The 24297-nt window shown below is 36.0% G+C and overlaps 1 protein-coding gene and 1 non-coding gene across 10 annotated transcripts in view; one reads left to right on the top strand and one right to left on the bottom strand.

Annotated features, from left to right (window-relative positions):
• Positions 1-23569, top strand: part of PRKACB (protein kinase cAMP-activated catalytic subunit beta) — a 126038-nt gene extending 102469 nt beyond the window's left edge. For all 9 annotated transcript variants that reach the window (XM_019413970.2, XM_053893271.1, XM_019413967.2 and 6 more), the window contains 4 exons: positions 683-778; positions 4284-4406; positions 16590-16754; positions 20242-23569. In XM_019413970.2, the coding sequence (XP_019269515.1) occupies positions 683-778; positions 4284-4406; positions 16590-16754; positions 20242-20367 (510 nt within the window). In that variant the 3' untranslated portion in view covers positions 20368-23569. The remainder of the gene's footprint in view (positions 1-682; positions 779-4283; positions 4407-16589; positions 16755-20241) is intronic.
• Positions 7438-7583, bottom strand: LOC128776052 (U4 spliceosomal RNA). Its single transcript, XR_008421011.1, has one exon. It is a non-coding gene; the product is annotated as a U4 spliceosomal RNA (small nuclear RNA).
• Positions 23570-24297: the final 728 nt, after the last annotated feature.

Below are 24297 nucleotides of genomic sequence, written 5' to 3'. Positions count from 1 at the left end.
CATAGGCTCCTACGTACAGAAATACGTAGAATAGCTAAATTTGTGAGCTCTCATTTAGTGCCAGGCATCATTCCCAGTGTTTTACATGTATCATCTTTTTTTGTCCTGATAACCTTATAAAGCGTAAGTATGCTATTACCCTCATTTTGAGGCTAACAGAACTAAGGCACAGCAAATCACACAGGCAGTAAATGGTAGTCAGAATTTGAACCCAGCTGTCCCCAGAGTCTGTGCTCCTTAACAGCAGCAGCCAAAGGAGCCCTGGCTACCAATATGGAACTGGTGGGGGTGTTTTATTTCCACTTCTGTGAAGGACCGAGAACATCCCTTTTTACACACTTACCAATAGGTTCTCCTGTTGATACTTTTGTATTGCCAATGACGTAACTAATGGCAGAGCACATCCGTGGACTCAGGAAATACTTCTAGCATTGCTTCATTTTTTTTAAAAGCATTTACTTTTACCATTTTGTGTGTGTTTATTTCTTTGAGTCAGGAAAAGGCTCTCCAGAGTGAACCTTCATTCACTAATAGTGGCCTGCATGGATTGGTCTCAGTTACACTGACTTAATTTTTTTTCATGGTTTTAATTTTAACCCTGATTTTTAACTTTGAACTGAGGTGCAACAAATACATTTATTGTGAAATAATGAATATTCACAATTTTTTTTTTCTTTCATAGGTCACAGACTTTGGGTTTGCCAAAAGAGTTAAAGGCAGAACTTGGACATTATGTGGCACTCCAGAATATTTGGCTCCAGAGATAATCCTTAGCAAGGTATGTTTATAATGTCATTATGTAAGAGTAAAACTATAAGGCATACATCACTGTGGACTTTTATAAAAACAGTTTACTGATCTAGTATTACATTTTTACTTAATCTAAATTATGAATTTATGTCTGTTTGATTACTAAATAACAATTACTGGCAGTCTACCACTAACTCAGTAACCTCTCAATTTTAACTCTGGATCTAAGAGAAATAGTATGGTAGAACATAGGGAAAATAGTCAATGATATTGTAATAACTTTGTATTGTGGCCTATGGTAACTAGATTTGTCATAGTAATCATTTCACCATGTATATAAAATGTTGGATCACTATGTTGTACACCTGCAAGTAATAGGATATTGTATGTCAACTATACTTCAAAAAAAATTAATGTGAATAAATCTGATCTCGAGATCCATATTTTTCTCTTCCAGTCTTACTGAGAAGTAACTGCCAGACCTAACTGTTTAGGTTGAAGGCATACAGTGTAATGGTTTGATTTACATAGATTGTGGGATAGATTACCACAATAGGTTTAATTAACATACATCATCTCATATAGATGTAATAAAAAGAAAAAAAAGTCCATGTTTTGAAAGACAGTTGTTGATAGTCTGTTGAGGATTGTTCTACTTTTCAAAACAGTGAAAATATGGTAAGAGAAGTCTATAATCATACCTAAAAGGATGGTTCCATTCTGTTCTCCGTTCCACTGCCATCCCTAGGTGGAAACAGCTAGACAGGAAAAATTAACAATAACTGAGCACAAACAGGAACAATGAAAGAGAAAGGGATAACACACATGCCTTGATAGTTACAACCTGAATAACTATAAATAACTATATAATAAGAATAAAAGAAATGATCTCATTCAGCTTTCCTCTCAACTTTATAATTTAAATCATCTATAACTTTTTAGTCTTTTATAACCTAAATATCATTGCTGTTAACACATTTCTTTTGTAAGTACACCTACCAAATAATGATGACAGAATAAGCACCAGAACTTTAAAAAATGCATATATATTATAAAAGTAATAGATGTTCATTTACAAAATTTGGAAAATGCAGAAAAATCAAAAGAAACAACCAAAAAAACCTATAATCTCACTACCCAGAGGTAGCTTTTTTTTTTAAGTAATTTTTTTTAAGTTTATTTATTTTTTTGAGAAAGAGCACAAGCAGGGGAGGGACAGAAAGGAGAGACAGAATCCAAAGTAGGCTCTGCACCATCAGTACAGAGCCCCACATGGGCTTGAACTCATGAGCTGTGAGATCATGACTTGACCCAAGATCAAGAGTTGGACACTTAACCAACTGAGCCACCCAGGTGCCCCAAGGTAGCCTTTTTCAATATATTTTTCTGTGCGTGTTATCATAGTTGAGATATAGTGAATGTACAGTTTGTATTCAGCTTTTTTCACTTGAATGCTAACAAGCACGCAAACATTCTAATGGCTTATTTGAAATGTTATCATAAAGTATTTTGCCATTCTTCTATTGCTAAATATTCAAGTCATTCCTTTTTCCTTTTTCTTTTTCTTTTTTTTTGCTATTATAAATAACTGTGATAAACATAAATATTTTATACATAAAGCTTTTTCTGCATTTCAAATTATTTTTTCAGGACAGATTCCCAGAAGTAGAATTACTGGGACAAAGGGTATGAATATTTTTAAGTCTCTCAATAAATACTGCCAAAGTGCTTTCCAAAAAGATTGTAACATTTTATACTCCTACTACTTCATCACACTGTATCCAGCATTAGACATTTGTAGTTTCAGAATAATTACTAATGGGGCACTTGGGTGCCTCAGTCAGTTAAGCATCCGACTCTTGATTTTGGCTCAGGTCATGATCTCAAGGTTCATGAGTTTGAGCCCCACATCAGGCTCTGCACTGAGGGTACGGAGCCTGCTTGGGATTCTCTCTCTCCCTCTCACTACTCCCTCTTTTCCCCCTGCTCTCTCTCTCTCTCAAAATAAATAAACTTTTAAATAAACAAATAAATAAAATAATTACTGGTTTAATAGGCAATAAATGGTATTTCATTATTTTAAGTCTCATGTCTTTGATTATTAGATTTTTTTAATGCTTTACAGACATTTGGTGGGTTTTTTCTGTGTGTATGAGTTATTAGTTCATGTCCTTTGCCCATTTATCTATTTTAATTTAGTTTTTCTTACTGATTTGTTTTAATTCTGTATACTTAGGGTATTAAAAGTATCTGGCATATTTTTTATAAATATTAGCACACAATCTCAACATAGAAACCAAAGCTTAGTAAAAGGATCCAGCTCAACATCACGTGCTTCCACTATACTAAAAATATCATAATGAATGACATTACTAGTGACTTAAAAGAATTAAAGCATAGTTGATCCCCATTTCTATTAGCAAAACAAAGTGCTATTCATCATACGCTAGTCTCCCTTTAAAAAAACATACAGAAGCAGAAAAAAAATATCTACATTAGATTTTAGCTAATAATTTGAAAATTAAATGATTTGTAAAGCTAAAATTTTGACAAAACTTTGGAGTGTGGGGAGTGGTGAAGGTAATTTGAGGGCAGACCAGATCTGGCAAAAACTCAGTTCATTTCTCTCTGTGATCAAGTTGAATTTTTTTCCATAATCTTTTGTGCCAGCTGACATCGACCATAGTTGATAACAAACTTTATATAAACATGTTAATATTTTACTTTTGTTTTCTTACAAATACTGCTAGTTCTTAATTTTAGCAAGTTTAGTATGGAAAAAAACAAAAATAACTTTAGAATTGTACCTTTGGTTTACAATGTACTTTTATTTACATTTTTTCCTTTTATTTGATAAAGTTCTTACAAAAACTTCAAGGATTAGTTATCTTTTCTGTACACCTTTTAGAGATGAGAAGACAGTAGGATAGCTAGAGTAAACTTAAATATTTACATTTATTAGGCTCCAAATTAAACTTGTAGCTTTCATTAAGATCCTGTGAAGTGGAAGAGAATGCCCCAGTATAATCACCCTCCTAATGTCAACAATATAGAGTATTTTGAAGTCAACTCTGCTGTTTACTACGAAGTCCAGTATCTACTATTTTGTTTAAAAACCTTTGGCCTTTCTATGAATGCTCTAGAAAACCTGATTTATAAGGTTATGGACCAAGAATGGACCTGAAAAAGTAATTTAGCAAGTCCCTTCCTATTGTTGAGCAACAATTAAATTATCCCAAGTAATTAGGGGATATTTATTGTCTACAATATTCTTAATGATTTTAGGAACGAGGTTTAATAATATTTCCAATTCCAATATAATTGGAATATAGCCAATATCTGTAAATTCTCCCTGTTTAATTCAAGTGTGATCTGATACATTTTGTTCATTTTTTATTCTCTCCTGAATAGCCGCGCAGCAAGTGCTCTTTAACAAATTTCATATGCTTGAAGATCATTTTGAAATCATCTATGACTTCATTCCCTTCTGGTAGATTAAGTAATAACTAATATTTGCTGCTGGTTTATCTTAGGGCTACAATAAGGCAGTGGATTGGTGGGCATTAGGAGTGTTAATCTATGAAATGGCAGCTGGATACCCCCCATTCTTTGCAGACCAACCAATTCAGATTTATGAAAAGATTGTTTCTGGAAAGGTAAGTAATACATTTTATGATTCCTCTATTACTTGTTATTTCTATAATGAAGTGTAAGATTTGTATATTAAAACCATTTGATGTCATCAGAATAATTACCCTAAATTGGGAAGAATACAAAAATATCCATAGTTCCTGTCTTTGTATCTAGCATTCATTTAAGATAACAAAATAAACATTAAATCATTGAAGTTTCTTAAGAAAATGAGGCAGTTTTACAAACAAGTTAGCAAAAAGATAAAGCAATTTTCTTTTTTATCACTCATAAAATATAGGATCATACCTCTCATTCTCAATATTTCTCTAAGTAAGTAAATTTTTACTTAGTTATTTCATGTGGGTATCTCCTTAGAGAGAAGTTTTAGGGGCTGTTTTTGTATCTCCTTGTATTTTCAGGAGAGACTTGTTTGAATTATGCCAAACATCACAAAATTGGAAGCAAATACAAAATAGATAAGCCTTTATAAAATGGAAGTTCAGAGAAAGGATATTTATATAATTGTTCATGTTGATTGTGATTATAATTGCCATTGATCTTTAGCAAATATGGCAATAACTTTTTTTTGAGCATGAGTAGATTCACTGTATCATAGTATTTTACATTTTGTAATTACTCCATAAACCTTCCTTCTTTTGTAATCCCTAATTTTGTTTCCAAAAGTATCTCAAAACAAACCATTCATTCTTGCCTTAGCATACACTTTTTTTTTTTTTTAATGTTTATTTATTTTTGAGACAGAGAGAGACCGAGCATGAACGGGGGAGGGGCAGAGAGAGAGGGAGACACAGAATCTGAAGCAGGCTCCAGGCTCTGAGCCATCAGCCCAGAGCCCGACGAGGGGCTCGAACTCACGGACCGCGAGATTGTGACCTGAGCTGAAGTCGGACGCTCAACCGACTGAGCCACCCAGGTGCCCCTAGCATACACTTTTAAAAAAATACTACAGTCGGGGAGCCTGGGTGGCTCAGTGGTTAAGCATCCAATTCTTGATTTCAGCTCAGGTCATGATCTTGCGGTTCTTGAGTTCAAGCCCTGCATTGGGCTCTGTGCTAACAGCGTGGAGCCTGCTTAGGATTTTCTCTCTCAAATAAATAAATAAATAAATAAATAAACAAGCAAACAAACAAAAAAAACTTAAAAAAAATACTACAGTCAATTTTAATAGAGTTGAGTCTGATTCTTTCCATCTTAGAAAGAATAGGCTTTAAAAAATTCCAAAAAGACCTTCTATACATTTATGATAGAGTTTATAGGAAGGGATATTTTCCCATTTTTCCCTTTTTCCTATTCCTACATGTGGTACACCCCATTAGTTTATCTTTCTTTTTTCTTTAGATCACATAGCCCCATTTAGAATATGACCAGGAAACAGAGCATCAATCTTGACATAACAGTACCCTGAGATGTGATGTAGTTGACTTTTTTCTATTTTGTAACCTTAGTCTAAGGCAGAGAATTGCCTAATCAACCTAGAGAATCTGGAAGGACATAGAGGAAAAGTCTCTATTTCTTTATACCTCAGCCAGATTCACACTTTACATTTAGTGTAAAAGCTGACCCTCAGCTCCATGAACTTAAAATTTATATCACCTATATCACCTGAATGTCCCTAAAGTAGTAATTTATCTTTTTTACCAATATTCAAATTTAAATCATGGATGCCACACAGCTGGACTGTGAGGACAAGACACCAACAGAATGAGTCTATCCAGCCCCCTAGAATCCACATCTCAACACGGTATTGTTCCATATCTTGTAGTGTATACGTAGTCTACAGGGATCACAAGATTTTCAGTTATATTTCCCTTCACTTTATGAAAGTTTTATGTTATGGCAGTATTCACAAACTAGGGGACTAACTAAAGAACTTATACTTCAGCTATGTCAAAAATAAAAATTAAATACTTCTTAAAGATAACTAAGCTAGGTGTTGAGAGATTTACACCAAGGTAATACAGAAAGGCAGAAAGGAATACTTAAATTAGGTATCACTGCTGTCCTTGTTACATTTGTAGGTATCTAGGCCTCAGGTTTCTCATCCTTGTAACTGTTTTCATCCAGCAGAATATCAAAGGCACGGTAAAAGAACTTTTGAGATAAACAAAACATCAAGAAAAAGTAGTGTGCAAGACAGGTATTAATTTTTTAAGAATTTGAAAGGTGATTATGTAAAATCTCAAGAAAGAATATGACCCAAAGGTCATATGAAGAATGTTGAGGGAACTGAAATACTTTAAAGTCACTGAATGAAAGAAGCATAGAGTAGTCCACCCTTGTCTACGGTTTTAGTGACCTACAGTCAACTGCAGTCCAAAGCAGGCGATCCTCCTTCTGAGGCATCATCAGAAGGTCAGTAATAGCCGGCCACTACAGCACAACACCTGTGTCATTCACCTCACTTCATGTCATCACATAGGCATTGTATCATCTCACATCATCACAAGAATGGTGAGTACTGTACTGTAAGATAGTTTGAGAGGGGGACAGAGAGAAAGAAACCACACCCACATAACTTTTACTACTGCAGCATATTGTTGTAATTGTTCATGGTTTTTAATCTCTTACTGTGCCTAATTCATAAACTAAACTTTATCACAGGTGTATGTATGGAGATAAAACAGTTCAGGGTTTTATCAAAGGGTTCAGCAAAGACCAAGGATGCAGAAATTCTACTAATAGCTATTAGAAATTCTAATTTAATTATAGGTCATTACAAAGCTCCTACATTGCTTTTACTTATACTTTATAAAAGAAGTAAAACTCTCTGACAAGGATGCTGTCATGACTAAATTTCCCTTATTTAGAAAAATTGCTTTGTTTAAAATGAGTCTGTCTTCATCTGTATGAATAGGCCTTCATTAGCCAATCATTCCACAATGTGGAAAAAAAATGTTTACCTGTTTATGAATATGTTTTTATTTCATATCAAACTTTAATAGTCAGGTTCCAATATTAATATTTAAATCTGTGTATATTCTATAATCATAACTGTTTAAATCCTAGTCACCTTATTAGAAGAATGGCAACATAAAATTTTATCTTATCACAATATCTGATATCTTTCTTCACTTATTTAGAAATATGATAGGATGTTTGGTATACTATTGTTTTTCAATTAGCAATAATCGTGCCTCGGATAAACCTCATTGGCTATGATACTGCCATGGTGCAAAGCTTGGTATACTATTGTTTTTAACTAAAGGTGCCAGATTATCGTGTCCCATATTGGAAATAAAGTTATTTTCTTCCTTTTTCCCCTTTGCTCTTAAAGTAGAAATCATGAAGCAGAATATTGGTACTAACAGATCTCTAGGATTTACACTGTGTGAACATAAAGTCATATTCATATGCACCATTCCCAGTAAAACCATCTGTTTCAACACTCAAAGCCAAACTGGAATGTATCCCTATCCACATGACAAACACATTACAAGTTTATTATCTCTCTGGTTAGTAAATAAAAGCCAAATTGGAGAATAACTAATATTTAAATTTTTTCATTGTTCAAGTCATTAAAACTCAAATTTTGGTCTTCCAAATCCTATATTTGTATTTAAAAATCTTTAATGATTTGAATGATATATCATTTAAAATATGTTTCAATCATAATTATTTTTGCTGATTTTTTAAAAGTGTGTTATTATTTTATGCAACATTTTATATTGATTACTGTCTCCATTCTGAAGCCATAGATTATAGGTATCAGTAACATCAAAATTAAAATAAAATGTATTTAATGAAGTGATTAATTCACTGAAATACACATATTTGAAAATTAGGTTGCTAAGTATTTTCTCTATTACAATATTTTAACTCAAGTTGGTATTTTTAAATGTACAGAAAGATGATCAATCAGCTTGTTAGATTCTCTCCTACACATATTTTGCCTTTAAAAATGGAGGAGGTGGTATTTTAAATGTCAAATTATTCATGTGATATCAAGGTTCAGGTTTAGAAATGCACAGTTGACAGAAACGTCTTAATAATTTTCACATTAAATTTGACATTTCTTAGCAATATATATGCTGAGTTTCTGTATATAGTCTTTAAATTCCATACTTCAGTGCCATATACTCTATGATAAGAATCAGTTGTGGTTCCTACAGCAACTCTATTTAACTGCATCACTCTGAGAAATATATAAGTTAATATTGTGTTCAAAAATGATACTTGAAATAAGGCAGTCAAGTAACAGCTGTTGTGGAACCATAACTTTAGAGTCCTTGACTTATGAAATTTAAAAAAAATTTCTGAGCTCTATTATATTTAAAGTAAATATTATTCCACTTTTAATGAGCACCAAAAATGTACAAGGAGACGCTATACAAAATATAAAGTTGTAAACATACATATATATAGAATGATCAAAGAGTCAGTTCATTTTTTCCTGAAAGGAAATTCATATTCACATGAAGGGTAACTGATTAGCAGCCAAATAGCTATTCCTTTCTGTCTCAGGGGTCCCCAAAGCCATTCCCAGGTTAGGTGATTTGCTAAGAAGACCCAAAGACTTCAACATACAGCAATACTCAAGAAATGAAGCCCTTATATTATAACAAATACCTTCATTATAAGATACCTTACAATGAAAAGATAGTAAGTACAATCAGCAAAAGGAAAGGCTCATGGGGCAGTATCTAGAGGAAACTAGGCACAAACTTTCAAGAGTCTTCTCCTAGTGGAGTGACAACAGATGAACTTAATTCCTCCAGGCACAAATTGTGACAACATGGGTAAATATTGTCTCCTAGGGAAGCTCATTAGAGACTCAGTGCCCAAGGATTTTATTGGGATCACATATACACCCTCTACCTAGCCCATACCTACATCCCAAACTGACAGAGCAAAGTAGATGTTTGGCATAAGCCATATTGTTTGTACAAACAATCTAGGTACAGTGAACCACTCATATTATTTAGGGAAAGTTTCGTATCAGTGTGAAGAACCGTTACCATGCCAATTGCCAGATCCTGCCCAGGGCTAAACTTGCAAACAGGCTTTCCTTAAAGGTAACAGTCCCAAGCCTGCTATATTAGCTCTTTTCTGAACCATTCTGTTTCCTAAATAACATACACATAGGCAGAAATACTACTGTACTTGTTCTAAGATACCATTGTTAATGCTTTTGGGGAAATTAAAGTGCCGTTTTTTATTTGGCTATGGCTATAGTTAAAGAAACTTAGATAACTCAGTAGTCATTTTCTTAAAATTCAAAAGCAGTTTTACCATTTGCCTAAAACCAAGGCCATTTTTTAACACTTTGCTGTGGTCATTTAAAATTCTTAATAGCTGCTTTGAGACAGTCCTTACTTTAGTGGCAGTTTGATGGCAATTTGTTTTGCAGGGGAAGGAATGAGGACTGGGTAGGTAATGGTCCTCTGTAACCATCTAGATTTATCGTAACTACCACTGTTTCTGCATAAATAAGAGAACAGATCAGAGCACCCAGCTGTGGTAGTAATATTTATTTTTAAAAAATTTTTTAACATGTATTCATTTTTGAAAGTGAGAGAGACAGAGCATGAGTGGGGGAGGGACAGAGAGAGAGGGAGACACAGAACCGGAAGCAGGCTCCAGGCTCCGAGCTGTCAGCACAGGGCCTGACGCGGGGCTCGAACTCATGGACTGCGAGATCATGACCCGAGCCGGAGTCGGACGCTCAACCGGTTGACTGACCCACCCAGGTGCCCCTGTGGTAGTAATATTTATAAGTATTTTTTAAATGTACTAGATCTTTCTTTTTATATATAAGATCCAGGCTGGTTAAGTTTCCTCAGGTCCTTTGAGGCAGTGTGGAGGTTGGTACCATATCTATAGAAAGCTTAATGTGTGAAAAGTTGTTATGCCTTTTGAAAAATTTACTAATGTATATGCTCATTTTTGCTAGATAAATTTGTTACTGGGATACAGATTTCTTAGAACTGCACCTAATTTGGGCCACCTGGGTAGTTCAGTCAGTTAAGCATCTGACTCCTGATTTTTGCCTCAGGTCATGATCGCACAATTCATGAGATCGAGCCCTGCGTCAGGCTCTGCACTGATAGCCCAGAGCCTGCTTGGGATTCTCTCTCTTTCTCCCTCTCTGCCCCTACACTGCTCTTGTATGCTCTCCCTCTCTCTCAAAATAAACAAACTTAAAAAAAAAAAACAACTGTACTTAATTTGAAAGGTAACTTTTAAAAATTTATTCTAGCATGCTTGTGGACAGAAGTTAACAGATTATTGTTTGTTGGCTGGGTGCAAACTCTTTTGAGTCATTTAAGCCAATAAATTTTATCTCAATGCATAAAAAGTAATGTGACTAGTTAAACTATCTCCCTGTCACTTGTACAAGAAAAGCAGTAAAAATTTTCCCTTCTTCTTCAAAGACCAACTTTGTAATTCTGTGATTAAGCTGAGCATAGACAAATTTGATTTTGGTCTTATTTCTAAAGCTAAAAAACAAACAAACAAAAAAAAAAGTAAAGCAGTTAGTGAATTTAAATCCCCTGGTATGGGTATGGTAACAACATGATCAGATTTGCTTTATGGATGTAACTTCCTCTTAATTTTTAGAAAATACTAATTTTCCTAAAACCAAAATGTACAAGACTTTATAACCGGTGCTGAGGGGCGCCTGAGTGGCTCAGTTAGTTAAGTGGCCAACTCTTGGTTTAGGTTTAGGTCATGATCTTGTGTTTGTGAGTGCAAACCGCTTGTCAGGCTTTAGCACTGACATTGCAGAGCCTGCTGAGGATTCTCTCTCCCCTACTCATGCTCTTGCTCTCTCTCTCTCTCTCTCTCTCTTCTCTCTCCAAATAAATAAATAAACTTAAAAAAATGTATAACTAGTGCGGAAAACAGAATCAATATTCTATCGAGTGAATTCAGATGTGAATTTCTTAGTTGGTTTAACATATTACATAATGAAATTTGATGAAGTTATTTAAGGTATCAGCTATAATTACAATGCTATCCTTATAAAACAGGGTCATAGTTGTCCTTTTTCTCCCTCACTCTACCAAATTTAAGTACCAAAAGAAAAGAAGAAAGTGCTTTTTCTATAAATGAACAGGTGGAGCATGAGACACGAAGGAACTTCTTGCATTCTCCGAACGATGTTTCTAGCACAGACTAGTCTAGATATCTAATGATAGATATTGTTGCCTTCCAAGTTTCTTCTTTGATTCAAAAGTCAGCTTCAGGGGTGCCTGGGTGGCTCAGTCGGTTAAGCGGCCGACTTCAGCTCAGGTCATGATCTCGCGATCCGTGAGTTCGAGCCCCGCATCGGGCTCTGTGCTGACAGCTCAGAGCCTGGAGCCTGTTTCAGATTCTGTGTCTCCCTCTCTCTCTGACCCTCCCCCGTTCATGCTCTGTCTCTCCCTGTCTCAAAAATAAATAAAATGTTTAAAAAAAAAAAAAAAAAGTCAGCTTCAGATCACTAAAATATTATTCTAACAGAAAAATTGAAAAAATTAAAAATGTATTGAATTAGTGCCTTGCATCAGTTTCATAAAAATTACCTAATTTTTTTCACACCTGGGGGTGTTCATCATTTTATAGAGACCAGAAAGGTGAAAGAGTTTGCCCTAATGCATAGGGAATGTATGTAACTGGAGCTGGGAATGGAACCCAGGTACTCTTTCTATTGAAGTGATAGGCTGGTGGGACTTTTGAGATGGTAAGAATGTTCAATTTTATTCAGTTTAACTCCCTTATGCTATATGTAGGCAAATCAAGACTCAGAATTGCCCAAAGATAAAAGGTAGTTTGTGGCAAAGCCAGAAACTGAATTTAGTTCAGTGGTTCATTTATTATTTGTTCACTTGGCTTCAGTAACTCTTCACAATCTTAGTTTTATTCTGCATTACTGGTCTCTCCTTGTTGATCCTCCTTGCCTTGGTCCTCTTCTTCCTCTGCACTTCCTCCATTGGTGGATTCATCCAGTTTCATGACTTTAAATGCCAACTGACGATTTCCAAATTCACTTTTTCAGTCCATACCTGACTCTTGGGTTGCAGACCCTTGTAGCCAACTTCTTACCTGAGATCTCCATTCAGGTATTCGATACATGTCTTAAATTCAATCTGTCTAAAACTAACAGATTTTTGTTTTCCCTGGCAAATCTGTTCCTCCCACTGCTCTTCCCGTCTCAGTTGATGGCAACACCATCCTTTCAGTTACTCAGGCGAACATACTCTGGAGTCCTCACTCCATATCTAAAGCACAGGAAAACCATTTTGACTCTATCTTTACCTATCTTTAGCATACACACAGAATTCAACCACTTCTTGCCACCTCCACTGATATTGCTCTCTTCTGAGTCACTAGAGTGGTTCTTTAAAAATGTTAAATTAGATCCTGTTACTCCTTCCAGAAGCTTGCAGTGGTTCCCCATTTTCTTCAGAGTAAACATCAAAGACCTTACAATGCAAGACTTTGTGAGGTGTGATAGGATGACAACATTTGTAAAGGATCGCTCTTGTTGCTAAATTATCATCTATCATCTCTCATCCTCACTAGGATGTAAACTCTGTAGGTAGGACTGTTTGCTTATTTTGTTTACTACTATATGCCAAGCACATTGGTGCCTAACACATGGAAGGTGTTTGATCATTATTTGTCAGATGTGAATTCATGCATTCATGTAATATTCATTGAGCTCATATTATATGCCAGACAGTGCTGGATACAGTAAATTAGTTATGGTCTCTGCTTTCATGAAGCTCTCATGAAGTGGACACTCACTCTCAGAGATACTGACTTAGGTGGTCATCTGTGTGTTCTAAACATGTATTTTTTTAGTTGTCACAAATTTTTTGATACGCACTATATGTCAAAAGCTTGTTCTGATGTCTATACCTCGTTGTAGAAATAGATTTATTCTCATGAATAGATTAGGAAACTCAGAAGTAACTTAGTCCCTAACGGTTGTTAAAGCATTCTAAACAGGAAATATCGGGCAAAAAAGATCAAATAAACACTCTAGGAAGTGTATATTGCACAAACACCTCTTTCATGTTAAATAATGCCAGTTTCCAATAATCTTATCTCTCAGATCTAATGGTTTAATGGGTCCAGACTTTTTCTTTTCCACATCTGGCTCTTTACAGCTACTTTCACATTGTTTGCCCCATAATGGACTATCAGAGAGACGTAGGAATCAGGAGGATTCAGTTATTTTCCCAACAATGAAACTGACTGAGTTGGTAGTCTCACTGGAGCTTGGTTTCCTTATCTTAAAATGAAGATTTGGATTAAATTAAACTAAGACTTCCTTTGCTCCAATATTCTAGGATTCTGATTTCAATTTTTACAGCAGTTATAATCAATAATAATAATAGAAATAATACTCTTAATACAGTTTTGAAGGAAAAATTATCATGCTTCCCATGATAGAAACCTTTGGTGTTTCCAAGTTAACATGCCATAAGTAAAGTCTTGCATCTGAAACATAATTGTGTTTAAGTCATTTTCTGGTTTTTGCTAATTTCAATTTGATGAATCAACATGGCTCTTTGGAAGGTCAAATCAACAAAGAAACTACATTTCTGATTACATTTCAGAACAGTCATGGAAAAAATACTTTCACAATGATTCTCATTATTTCTCCTTCAGTATACTTAAAGGATATGACAGATTCTCATCATTAACATGCCTACTATGTGAGGTGGGCTACCTGTCAGAATCTCTGGGGAAGAAGACTTGTGATATGGAGGTGAAGAGGATATGTCTGTCACATGATAAGTTTTCCAAATGCCGATGTCCACCATCATAAGCCCCTACTATAGCTCCCCATTTGAGAATCACTGTTCTAAAGATTGCAAAGATACATACGCACATTAATCCAAGACCAGAGCTTTATCTGCATTCCAAAATAAAGATCTACTCTATTTAGGTGTGTATATTCTTTAGGCACTCTATTGCACGTTACCTGAATTCAGAAGATAATTTAAAAAATTTTTTGATGTTTATTTTTGAGAGACAGGGTGTGAGTGGGGGAGGGGCAGAGAGAGAGGAAGACACAGAATCCAAAGCAGGCTCCAGGCTCTGAGCTGTTAGCACAGAGTCCAACGTGGGGCTCGAACCCACGAATCATGAGGTCATGAGCTGAGCTGAAGTCCGACGCTTAACCAACTGAGCCACCCAAGCACCCCTCAGAAGATATTTTTTAAGTTTATTTAATTCTTTTTGAGAGAGAGAGAGAGGGAGAGGGAGCGTGAGCAAGGGGAGGAGCAGAGAGAGGGAGAGAGACCCCAAACAGGTTCCAGGCTGCAAGCACAGAGCCTGATGGGGGCTTGAACTCACAAACCATGAGTTCATGACCTGAGCCAAAACCAAGAGTTGGACGCTTAACTAACTGAGCCACACAGGCACCCCCAGAAGATAATGTATATGTAGTACATTATTGTCTACCATTCCAAACATCACGAAAGGGAGAATAACTGGCACATTACGTTGAACAGTTCTTGCGGACTCTATTCTAAACAAAGACAGCTCTACTTCAAGTAAGCTACTTCTTTGGAATCTAAGCAAAGTTGGAATATAACCACTATAAAAATAAGTCATGTTATTTTTAGACACTATGCCTTTTGAATACCCCATATTCTCTAGTTTCTACTCCAACTGGCATAAATGAGGAAATGTGCAGCAAATATTTTTAAGATGAAAATTTCAGTCTTTTAGAAGTGTCCTGACAATAACTCTTTTCAGGTTATTGAATCATGAAAAACAGTATAGAATAATTAAGGATATATACTCCAGAGCCAAGAGTACCTGGTTTGGGATGATAGCTCTACCACTTATTAGCTCTGTAATCTTAGGCAGGTTACTTACTTGGTGTCACTTTCAATTGTATCACCTGTAAGTGGAGATAATAATCATGTTTACCGTAATGTTAGGTTATGAACCACTGCACATAAAGTTTAGCACAGTGCCTAACTTCTAATAAGCCATTATATTAATAAAACGTTACTTTTGGAAGTAAAAACTAAAGAAGGAGCAATTCATGTGCCTTTTTTTTTTTTTCTTTTTTGGAACATAAACCCTCTTATACTCTGTGGTAATACGGGCTTTGCAAAAATGAGGCTTTCAGTTGCTAATTTATTTGAGTTGATCCCAAATCCTGTTGGGTCATTAGCTATTCAACCTTCAAATAGTCCTTGGTTGTTGGACACAAATTTTAGTTTTCCTCTGGTATGATGATGACTTTAGTTTATTATTTACATGAAAATTTTTTTGATCTGTCACTAGGAGAGAAAATAAAACTTCTGCACAAAGTAGAGAAGATAGTGCTTCTCAGGCTTTCATGAATAGAGATAAAAGCTCAGAATTTCAGACCCAGTGCCCCTATCATTTGAAGCCCCAGGATCGGCATTTTTACCCTCTACCCCTCCAGTTGACTCTGATGAATGTGGGCCCTAGAAGCACACTTGGAGAAGCATTTATTTACAGAATAGCATAAATAGCAGTCGGGAGACTATAGTTACGAGTCTGGCTTTGCCATAGGGTCTAGCTTTGCATGCTTATGATTTAATTTCTACTTTGAGACTATGAGAATGCACATCGTGTTGCGCTTTGGAAACTCAGAATATATATGTTAAGGAGTTATATTTATTTGAAGACAGTGTAATAAAGAACAAAATTTATGCGGCTAGGAATCATGACTAGATTTCTAGTCCCAGCTCTGCCACTTTATAGTCTAGTGATTGGGTAAGTTATACAATGTCTGAGAATCCTAGTTTCTCCATCTTTAGAATAGAGTTAATACCATAGTCACCAAATATGTCATAGTTCATTGCTATATATCTAGTGCCTAGAGCAGTGTGGTACATAGTAGGTCTTAATAACTAATTGTTGACTAGATGAACTACATTATTTGAAATGACACAATCAATTCTGGGAATAAAAACACAAAATGGCACAGTACCTTCCCCCCAGAAGCTCATGATCTGGGGGAAACAGACATACACAAATATTACAACATACCTCAATAAAGATCAACTGAGGTAATGTCATGACACGCGATACAAGTTATAAGGTGATGGTGGCACTTGTAGAGAACCACAGTAAGAATGCAAGGAGTTCATAAATGGGGTCTATTAACCCTTTAAAGCATTTTCTTCAGATGTCTATGGTCCATTGAAGGTGAGGCCATGATAACCACTGGAATGTGAATTTGACCACATGGCGTGTTCATACAGGTCCGATTCCCATCGCACTTCAGTTCAGATCTCAAGGACCTTCTAAGGAACCTGCTGCAGGTGGATTTGACGAAACGGTTTGGAAACCTGAAGAATGGTGTGAGTGATATAAAAACTCACAAGTGGTTTGCTACAACAGATTGGATTGCTATTTACCAGAGGAAGGTGAGCCATTTCTTTCTTTAATTTAAAAGCTTTTGGAAGTTAGTATTTAAATTATATGTGGTAAAGATATTTTCAACTTAACACGTGGTTTTAATTTTTTTACCTTTGAATTAATCCTATGCAGGACTTAAGGGACCTTTCCAGCCCACAACTTAAAAATGAGTTTTTAAAAAAATGAGTTTTCTACTTGATAAAAGAGAAGGCATATTCTATTTTGACCATCAACCTGAAATTTTTTTTTTAACGTTTATTTATTTTGAGAGAGAGCACATGCATACATGCAGGAGGGGCAGAGAGAGAAGGAGAGAGAGAATCCCAAGCAGGCTCCATGCTGTCAGCACAGAGCCCAAGGCGGGTCTTGATCTCACAGAGCGTGAGATCATGACCTGAGCCGAAATCAAGAGTTGGATGCTTTACTGACTGAGCTACCCAGGCGCCCCAATCTGAAATGTGTTCAGTGTCAGATTTTTCCTACCCTTGCCTCTTACTCTTCACAATATTATGGTAATTATTAGGTAAACAATGTCCTAAAGGTTTGCATTTCAAAACTGATGTGAAGCCGCATTAGAAAGACAAAAATAAACAAATATATTCTCCTTCCTGGAATTGGCAAACAGCTGGATTTAATAACATTTAATAGCTAGATTCATCAGATATTTTTCAGTCTTTATCACTTTACCATTGTAACAAATTGAGACATTGAAGAAAGATTTTGCTGTGCTGAGTTACTTTTCTCTCAACATTGCTTCTCAAATTCCTAAAGATAATTCGTATTTATAAAGTGTTGTCATCTTGAATATATTTAATTTTTTATTTTTTTTCCATAAGACCAAAGCTTCTAATGTTTCAGAGACTTGCCATATTTAATACTGCTATGCAGCCACATGAGTGAATTTCCTTAGGGAAAAAATGTAAATGCTATAAATTAATATTAATAGCACGGTTTTCCTAGTTTATATCTTTTGGAAAAGAATATAAAAACAAAGCATTAAAAGAATTTAATAATGCAGCAAAGACCAAAACAATATGAGGGCAGTAGTCTCCGCATCTCATAAGATGGGTTCAGAAACTTCCTAGGCGTTAAATTCATGAAACAGCCCTTAGCATTATTATCTCAACTGGACATGTTATGTAGTCAAGAGCAGTTCTATTTGGGTGATTTATTGAATCTGTATTTTCTTTTAGTGCTTTTTGATCTAACTTCTTTTTGTTGTTGTTTAGTAATTAGCCAGTTACCCTCTCACCATTTGTTGAGTAATTCTTCTTTGACCCCTTGTTTGAAATTCCACCTTTGCTAATGCTGAATTATTACATACTTTGGTCTGTTTCCGACTTTATGCTTTAGGGGTTCTTTCTGTCTATTCTTGTACTACACTCCACACTGTTTTACATACCTTGATGGTAGCTTTTATTCAATTTCCAAAATATTTGTATATTTAATATGTGGAATTCTTATCAATGTTCAAGGAAAAGAATATATAGTTCAATATTTTTTAGTTGTAAGAAAATACACAAAACAAAATTTGCTATCATGCAGGTCAATCATATTAAGTGCATACTGTTGTGCAGCCACGACTGCCGTCCCTCTCCAGAGCCCTTTCATCTCACAAAATGAAAACTGTGTACCCATTAAACAAGGACTCCTGTTTTATTGGTCTCTCCAGATATCTATATTGTCTTTGGGGCTCTTAATTGGGATAACAGTATATTAATTAGAAGAAAATCAAAATCTTGAAAATTCCTCATAATTAAAATGTTATGTTTCTGCCCCGTGTTGGGCATAGAGATTACTTTTAAAAAAGTAAAAATTAAAATCTTCTCCTCAAACATATTCAGTGCACCACCTAATATTAAGAAAGTCCCTATTTTAAATAAAGGAAAGCCATTTTAATTTTAGGATCCAAGGAGAAAAAAATGTTCAGAATTTAGCAATGCTATTTTTCTAAAAGGGACATGTTTCTTTCCAACTTCCCAGAAAGTTTTGATAGCTAGATATTTTAAACAAAATAAACTTGGGAATTAAAAGGAAGATTAAGAGGAGCGCCTGGCTGGTACTGTCAGTGAAGCATGTGACTCTTGATCTCCAGGTCATGAGTTCAAGCCCTGTGTTGGGCCTAGAGACTACTTAAAAAAAAAAAAACACCAACAACAAAACAAGTATATCTAAGAATTATCTGTAACCTCAAGAGAAGGGAATTAAGGAAAAGGATGGAAATATAAAGGCTTTAGAAATAAGGAACCGATAAAGGAAAATCTGGAGTTCTGTAACCTAAAGTGCCAGTATTTTGGTACCAACAGTTAATTATCCTAGAACTCTCTTAAGTATTGTACCATTCCTTGAATGAAAATGTTGAGATTAATAGCAAACCTACTGTTTGCTTTCTCTTTTTTTTTAATTTTTTTTAATGTTTATGTTTGAGAGAGAGAGAGAGAGACAGTGTGAGTGGGGGAGGGACAGAGAGAGGGAGACACAGAATCTGAAGCAGGCTCCAGGCTCTGAGCTGTCAGCACAGAGCCCGATGTAGGGCTCAAACCCATGAGATGTGAGATCATGACCTGACCCAAAGTCAGCACCTTAACTGACTGAGCCACTCGGGCACCCCTGTTTGCTGCTGTTTCTAATGCTGTTATCATTTAGGGACTTAAAGGCATTTAAAGATGCTACCATATAATAATGGTGGGAATTTATTTTCCTTAGTATTTAGAAACTGTCAGGCATTCATTATTCCTCTTTCTGATTCCAATATTTGTGGGTTTGGTTTTTTTTCTCCAGACCACCATGCAATTAACTCAGTTCTTAACGCTGAACCTGGAGATAGCCGCAGACCCCACAGGCTGAGGGCTCAGTCCCAGAAGAGTGCCCTCCACCCACCACCACTGCAGACATTAATTGCAAGTTAGGCACCTGCTTCTGACTAAGCAGCTTTAGATCAGAGGTTTCCCACAAACCCCTCCTAGGGTTCAATTAATTTGCTAGAGCAGCTCAGAGAAGTCAGAAACTACTTACTATTATCAGTTTATTATAAAAGAATGTAACTCAAAGACAGCCAGAGGGAAGAGATGCATAAAGCAAGATATGGGGACGGGGCTCAGCGCTTCCTGCTCTCTTCAAGCACGCCACTCTCCCCCAATCCCCACTTGTTCACTGGGAGCTCTCCATACCCCATCCTCTTGAAGTCCTGTGGCTTCATTAGGTAGGCATGATTATTTAAATCATTGGCCATTGGTGACTAAACTCCGTCTCCAGCCCCCCATCCTCCCCACCCCCGCTCCTTGAGGTTAGGAGATGAGACTCAAAGTTCCGAGTGTCTAACCAGCACCCATCCTTAGGTTACCTAGGGGCTTTCCAAAAGTCACCTCATTAACATAACACTTATGACATCCAAGAGTTTAAGGAGCTCTGTGCCCGGGATTAGGGTGAAGACCAAACACGTTTTTCCTATGATAAATCAAAATATCACACTTCATTTTTCTGTCTCATTTCCAGGTGGAAGCACCATTCATACCAAAGTTCAGAGGCTCTGGAGATACCAGCAACTTTGATGACTATGAAGAAGAAGATATCCGTGTCTCTATAACAGAAAAATGTGCAAAAGAATTTTGTGAATTTTAAAGATGGGCAACAAGATGACATCAGAGCTCACACTCAGTCTTTGCACTCTGTTGAGAGATCAGGTGGAGTCGAGACCGTCCTTGTTGAAGCAGTTACCTAGTTCCGTCATTCCAGCGACTGAGTGAGGTCTTTATTGCCATCGTCCGTGTGTGCGCTCTGCGTCCACCTATGTAACAAGGCACCGCTAAGCAAGCATTGTCTGTGCCATAACACACAACTAGACACCTTCCCGCTTCCCTCTGGTTGGGCTTTCTCCTCCCCTCCACCCATTTCTTCCTTTTTCATGTTCGTCGGGTTTTCTCCAAGCAGTGCTCCATTTTATTTTGTGGGTATTTCAGACGGGCAGTGTTATGGCTCTGTGATATTTGAAAGGAAGGGTAAGTGTTACCTTCGGTAGTTCTTGCCGTTATGGTTGTTGGTCGATGGCTTGAGGCTGTACGTCCAGTGATTATTTTTACTTTGAGTAGCTCAGACTCAGTTTTGCCAAAACTTCTGACAATTTTTGAAGACAGAGTGTCGTATCAACAAGGCAATTTATACAAAACAAAACAATACCTTTTGCAGAACTCACCGCTCTGGTGAGACATTTGGATAGACTAATATAGAGTAGCTACACCCGGCAATTTGGATTTCTAGAGATCAGAGGTTCCGTCTCCCTTCACCACCTTTTGTATTTTCCTCCCGGTGAGTAATCGGGTGACCACCTGTGCAGTGTGACACATGCAGCTCACTCACAGGAGAAACTAAAGCTGTGGGTCCCATCACTTGGTAGGGGACCATCACTTGGTCATTGCTGTAGGGATTAGGGCTTTAAGATTTCTACACCTTCGCTCCTCCGTAAGGATTTTAGCCAGTATTTTGACAGAACGCGACTGATGAAGAAAGGGACAAATTTTTTAGTTTCTCAAGTCCTCCTTGTAAATTTTTTACGGGAAAAAAAAAAAAAACGAACTAAAAAAGATCATTAATGTGGACAATTACTTTTCTGAGTCCAACAAATGGCTTGATGCTTGTAAGTAGTGTAGAGACACTCTTATTTATATAGGGATTTTTCTGTTTGTTTTGCTTCGCTTTGTTTTGTCACGGTTAAGGACAAAAGGAGTTGTTGCCAGGTTATTCCAGCATACAGTATCTGTCAGCCCGAGGGAGAGGCACTGTTGTAGCTTCAGCGTTCATCCTATGCCTCATCCACGAGGAAAAGGGACAAAGTTTTTAAAACTGCCACAACTGTATTTTAATTTTGAGGTGTGATAGTTTTAGACACGTTAGAATTTCCAGCCTCTTTCCGTACACAGCATGTATGATCATGCAGATGCAATGTTAGCATTTGAGTTTAATTTTTTTTTAATTCTTTTTTGCCAACAGCATTGCTGTCAGTGGAAATTTCAAGCATTTTTGCACAGTTAGTTCCACGTTTGTTGAGAATCCATGGCTTAACTCTGTTTTTTAAGTATTTTTTTCTTTGCTTTTAAATTTTCCCATCTGGTTTTATCTCCGTGTGTCAGTGACCTATCTTAAAACAACACACCAAAAGAGCTGAAAGTAAACTCTGTTCATTTTTTTATGATCAATTTACATGCATATAAGTTGAGTTGTTTTTAATCAGACTGATCTTAATGTATATAAGCATTCTATTTGCTTCATTATTGGTGCCGGTCACTGACAACTTCTTTATCTCCGTACCACACTCTTGTAAAACCTTTGAAGACATTGAAAAAGCCTGTCTGGGATGTTCTCTGCATCCATCTGTACATCTTTTGGTTGTCAAGTGTTCCTGCATGGTTATGTCATTTAAGAGCTGATAACTGATTTCAGTTGGTCCACTTATATTTAAAATGTGCAAGAAAAATATGATATACTTTGCTGTATCAAGTTTTATGTGACAAAAAATATGTCATTCATGTTAATAAATTTAAACCATCATTTCTATAAAATATTTTCATTCGGTTTTTTTTGGCCCAAGAACATGCTGATCATTGTATTCTATATGTATGCAACAAATTCCATGGTAGCTTTATTGTATATTATTGTAGAATTATTTTAATAAATCATGGGGATGACAATTTGATTATTACATTTTAGTTTTCAGCAATTAAGAAGATTTCTCTAAGTTCTAAAAAGACGTTTTAAATAAAATAACTACTTGCCCTGCACAACTTGCTGTAGAATCTGCCTAGGTAGATGACCTCTCGGCATGCGTTGGTTTTGAGGGCTACTTAGCCATTCCCATTTCTCTCTCCACTTAAAGGACATGAGCAAGCTTTCAGATATGTCAAGGGAGTCTATTTCCAACCAATTAAGGATGCGGAATTAGAATATCTTCAAGTTATATAAAACTCCCAGTTTCAGCCACAATTTAGCCAAGAACAGGATGAAAATTTGAATAAGAAATCAGTGGAATGAATCAGTGTTTAACCTCAGATTACATTATTTGAAGCAGAAGAAATTACATTTTTCCTCAGTAAATGATAAGGAGATGGCACTGCAGAGGAGGGACCCCTTGACTCAAAGTCAAGACATCTGGGTCTCAGGTCTGGTCTGTCACAGTCGGCATGACCTTGGCCTCAGCTCTCTCTTCCACAAAATGGAAGAATTCCATTAGGCGGTTTCTAAGGTCTTTTCTAATTTTCACATGTCATGACAAAATTCTTTTTATTTGACACTTTGAAGGGATAATGTGCTTTGAAGTAAATCTCGGTAAGGTGATATTTTAGGGCATCTTTCTTCTCCTTATCTCTTACAGTGTTCTTACAATTTTTTGAATATCATAAGGACCTTATGTCTGTTTTGATTCCTTCCTCCTTCACTGATGCTAAATATCCAACTGATATCAAACTGTCAACCTACCAAAAACAGATATTGTGGCTTGTGGGTATTGCTGTCTTGTTTTTGATATGTTCTTGTATTGACTGCCCATTGGCCTGAAAATACTCATCATAAGCCTAAAAAAAAAAAATCATTTTTCTTTCCCACTGACTGTTTTATCTGCTTGTTGTAAGAATCAAATGAAATAATGTATGTGAAAGCACCTTGTAAACTGTAACCTATCAATGTAAATGTTAAGGTGTGTTGTTATTTCATTAATTACTTCTTTGTTTAGAATGGAATTTCCTATGCACTATTGTAGCTAGGAAATGCTGAAAACAACTGTGTTTTTTAATTAATCATAACAGCAAAATTAAAGTATCTTCAAAGGATAAAACGGTGTCTTGAGTTCTATTTGGTGCCCTTATCTCTTGATTTCTTTTCCATGGATACTACAGATGCCTATAGGTTTCTAGTTTCTATGTATTCATGCTGGTCTTTGGTGATGGGAACAGAGTAATAGGGGAAGAATGCCCACCAATCTAGTCCAACTGAGTATATATTAAGAAACTACTAGATTCATTCCATAGTTTCTAAAAAGTGTTTCTACTTCCTCATGCTACTAGTCTAACTTACTCTTAACTTAATGTTGAAAATTTACATATTTAAATAACTGACACTGCAGGAGCCCTCATCCTTATATTGGAACAATGCACTATGAATTTTTACCTTTTTCTTCAGAAGTGTTGTTGAGGTTCATAGTACCTCTTCCGATTTTAGCTAACTGATTGGTATGTGTTTCTACAGTTGTCCTTGACCTCAAGAAATAACTTTCTAGGTATTTAACACCTTACCATTTTTTATTGTTATCATTGTTACTGCAAACATTTACAAATATTGATGTACTTTATAATATCATGTTTACTATTTTTACACCAGTGCTTTCTTTTTTTTATCATTGTCAGGGCTTAATACAAAATACCAGTTTTCTCATTTCCTTATACAACCAATTATAAAATTCTAGCCATATCTTCACTCACCCTAAATCATCATTTGAAATCCATTTAAATTTTTTCTTATGCACAAATATTGGATGTGAAGTTAAATGGCTTTCGTTTCAGCCGT

This window comes from Panthera pardus, unplaced genomic scaffold, assembly GCF_024362965.1.
Source record: "Panthera pardus isolate Hobbes unplaced genomic scaffold, ASM2436296v1 HiC_scaffold_11, whole genome shotgun sequence".
NCBI lineage: Eukaryota > Metazoa > Chordata > Mammalia > Carnivora > Felidae > Panthera > Panthera pardus.
Note: the sequence above shows the minus strand (reverse complement) of the source record. Positions and strands in the feature narration are given on the sequence as shown.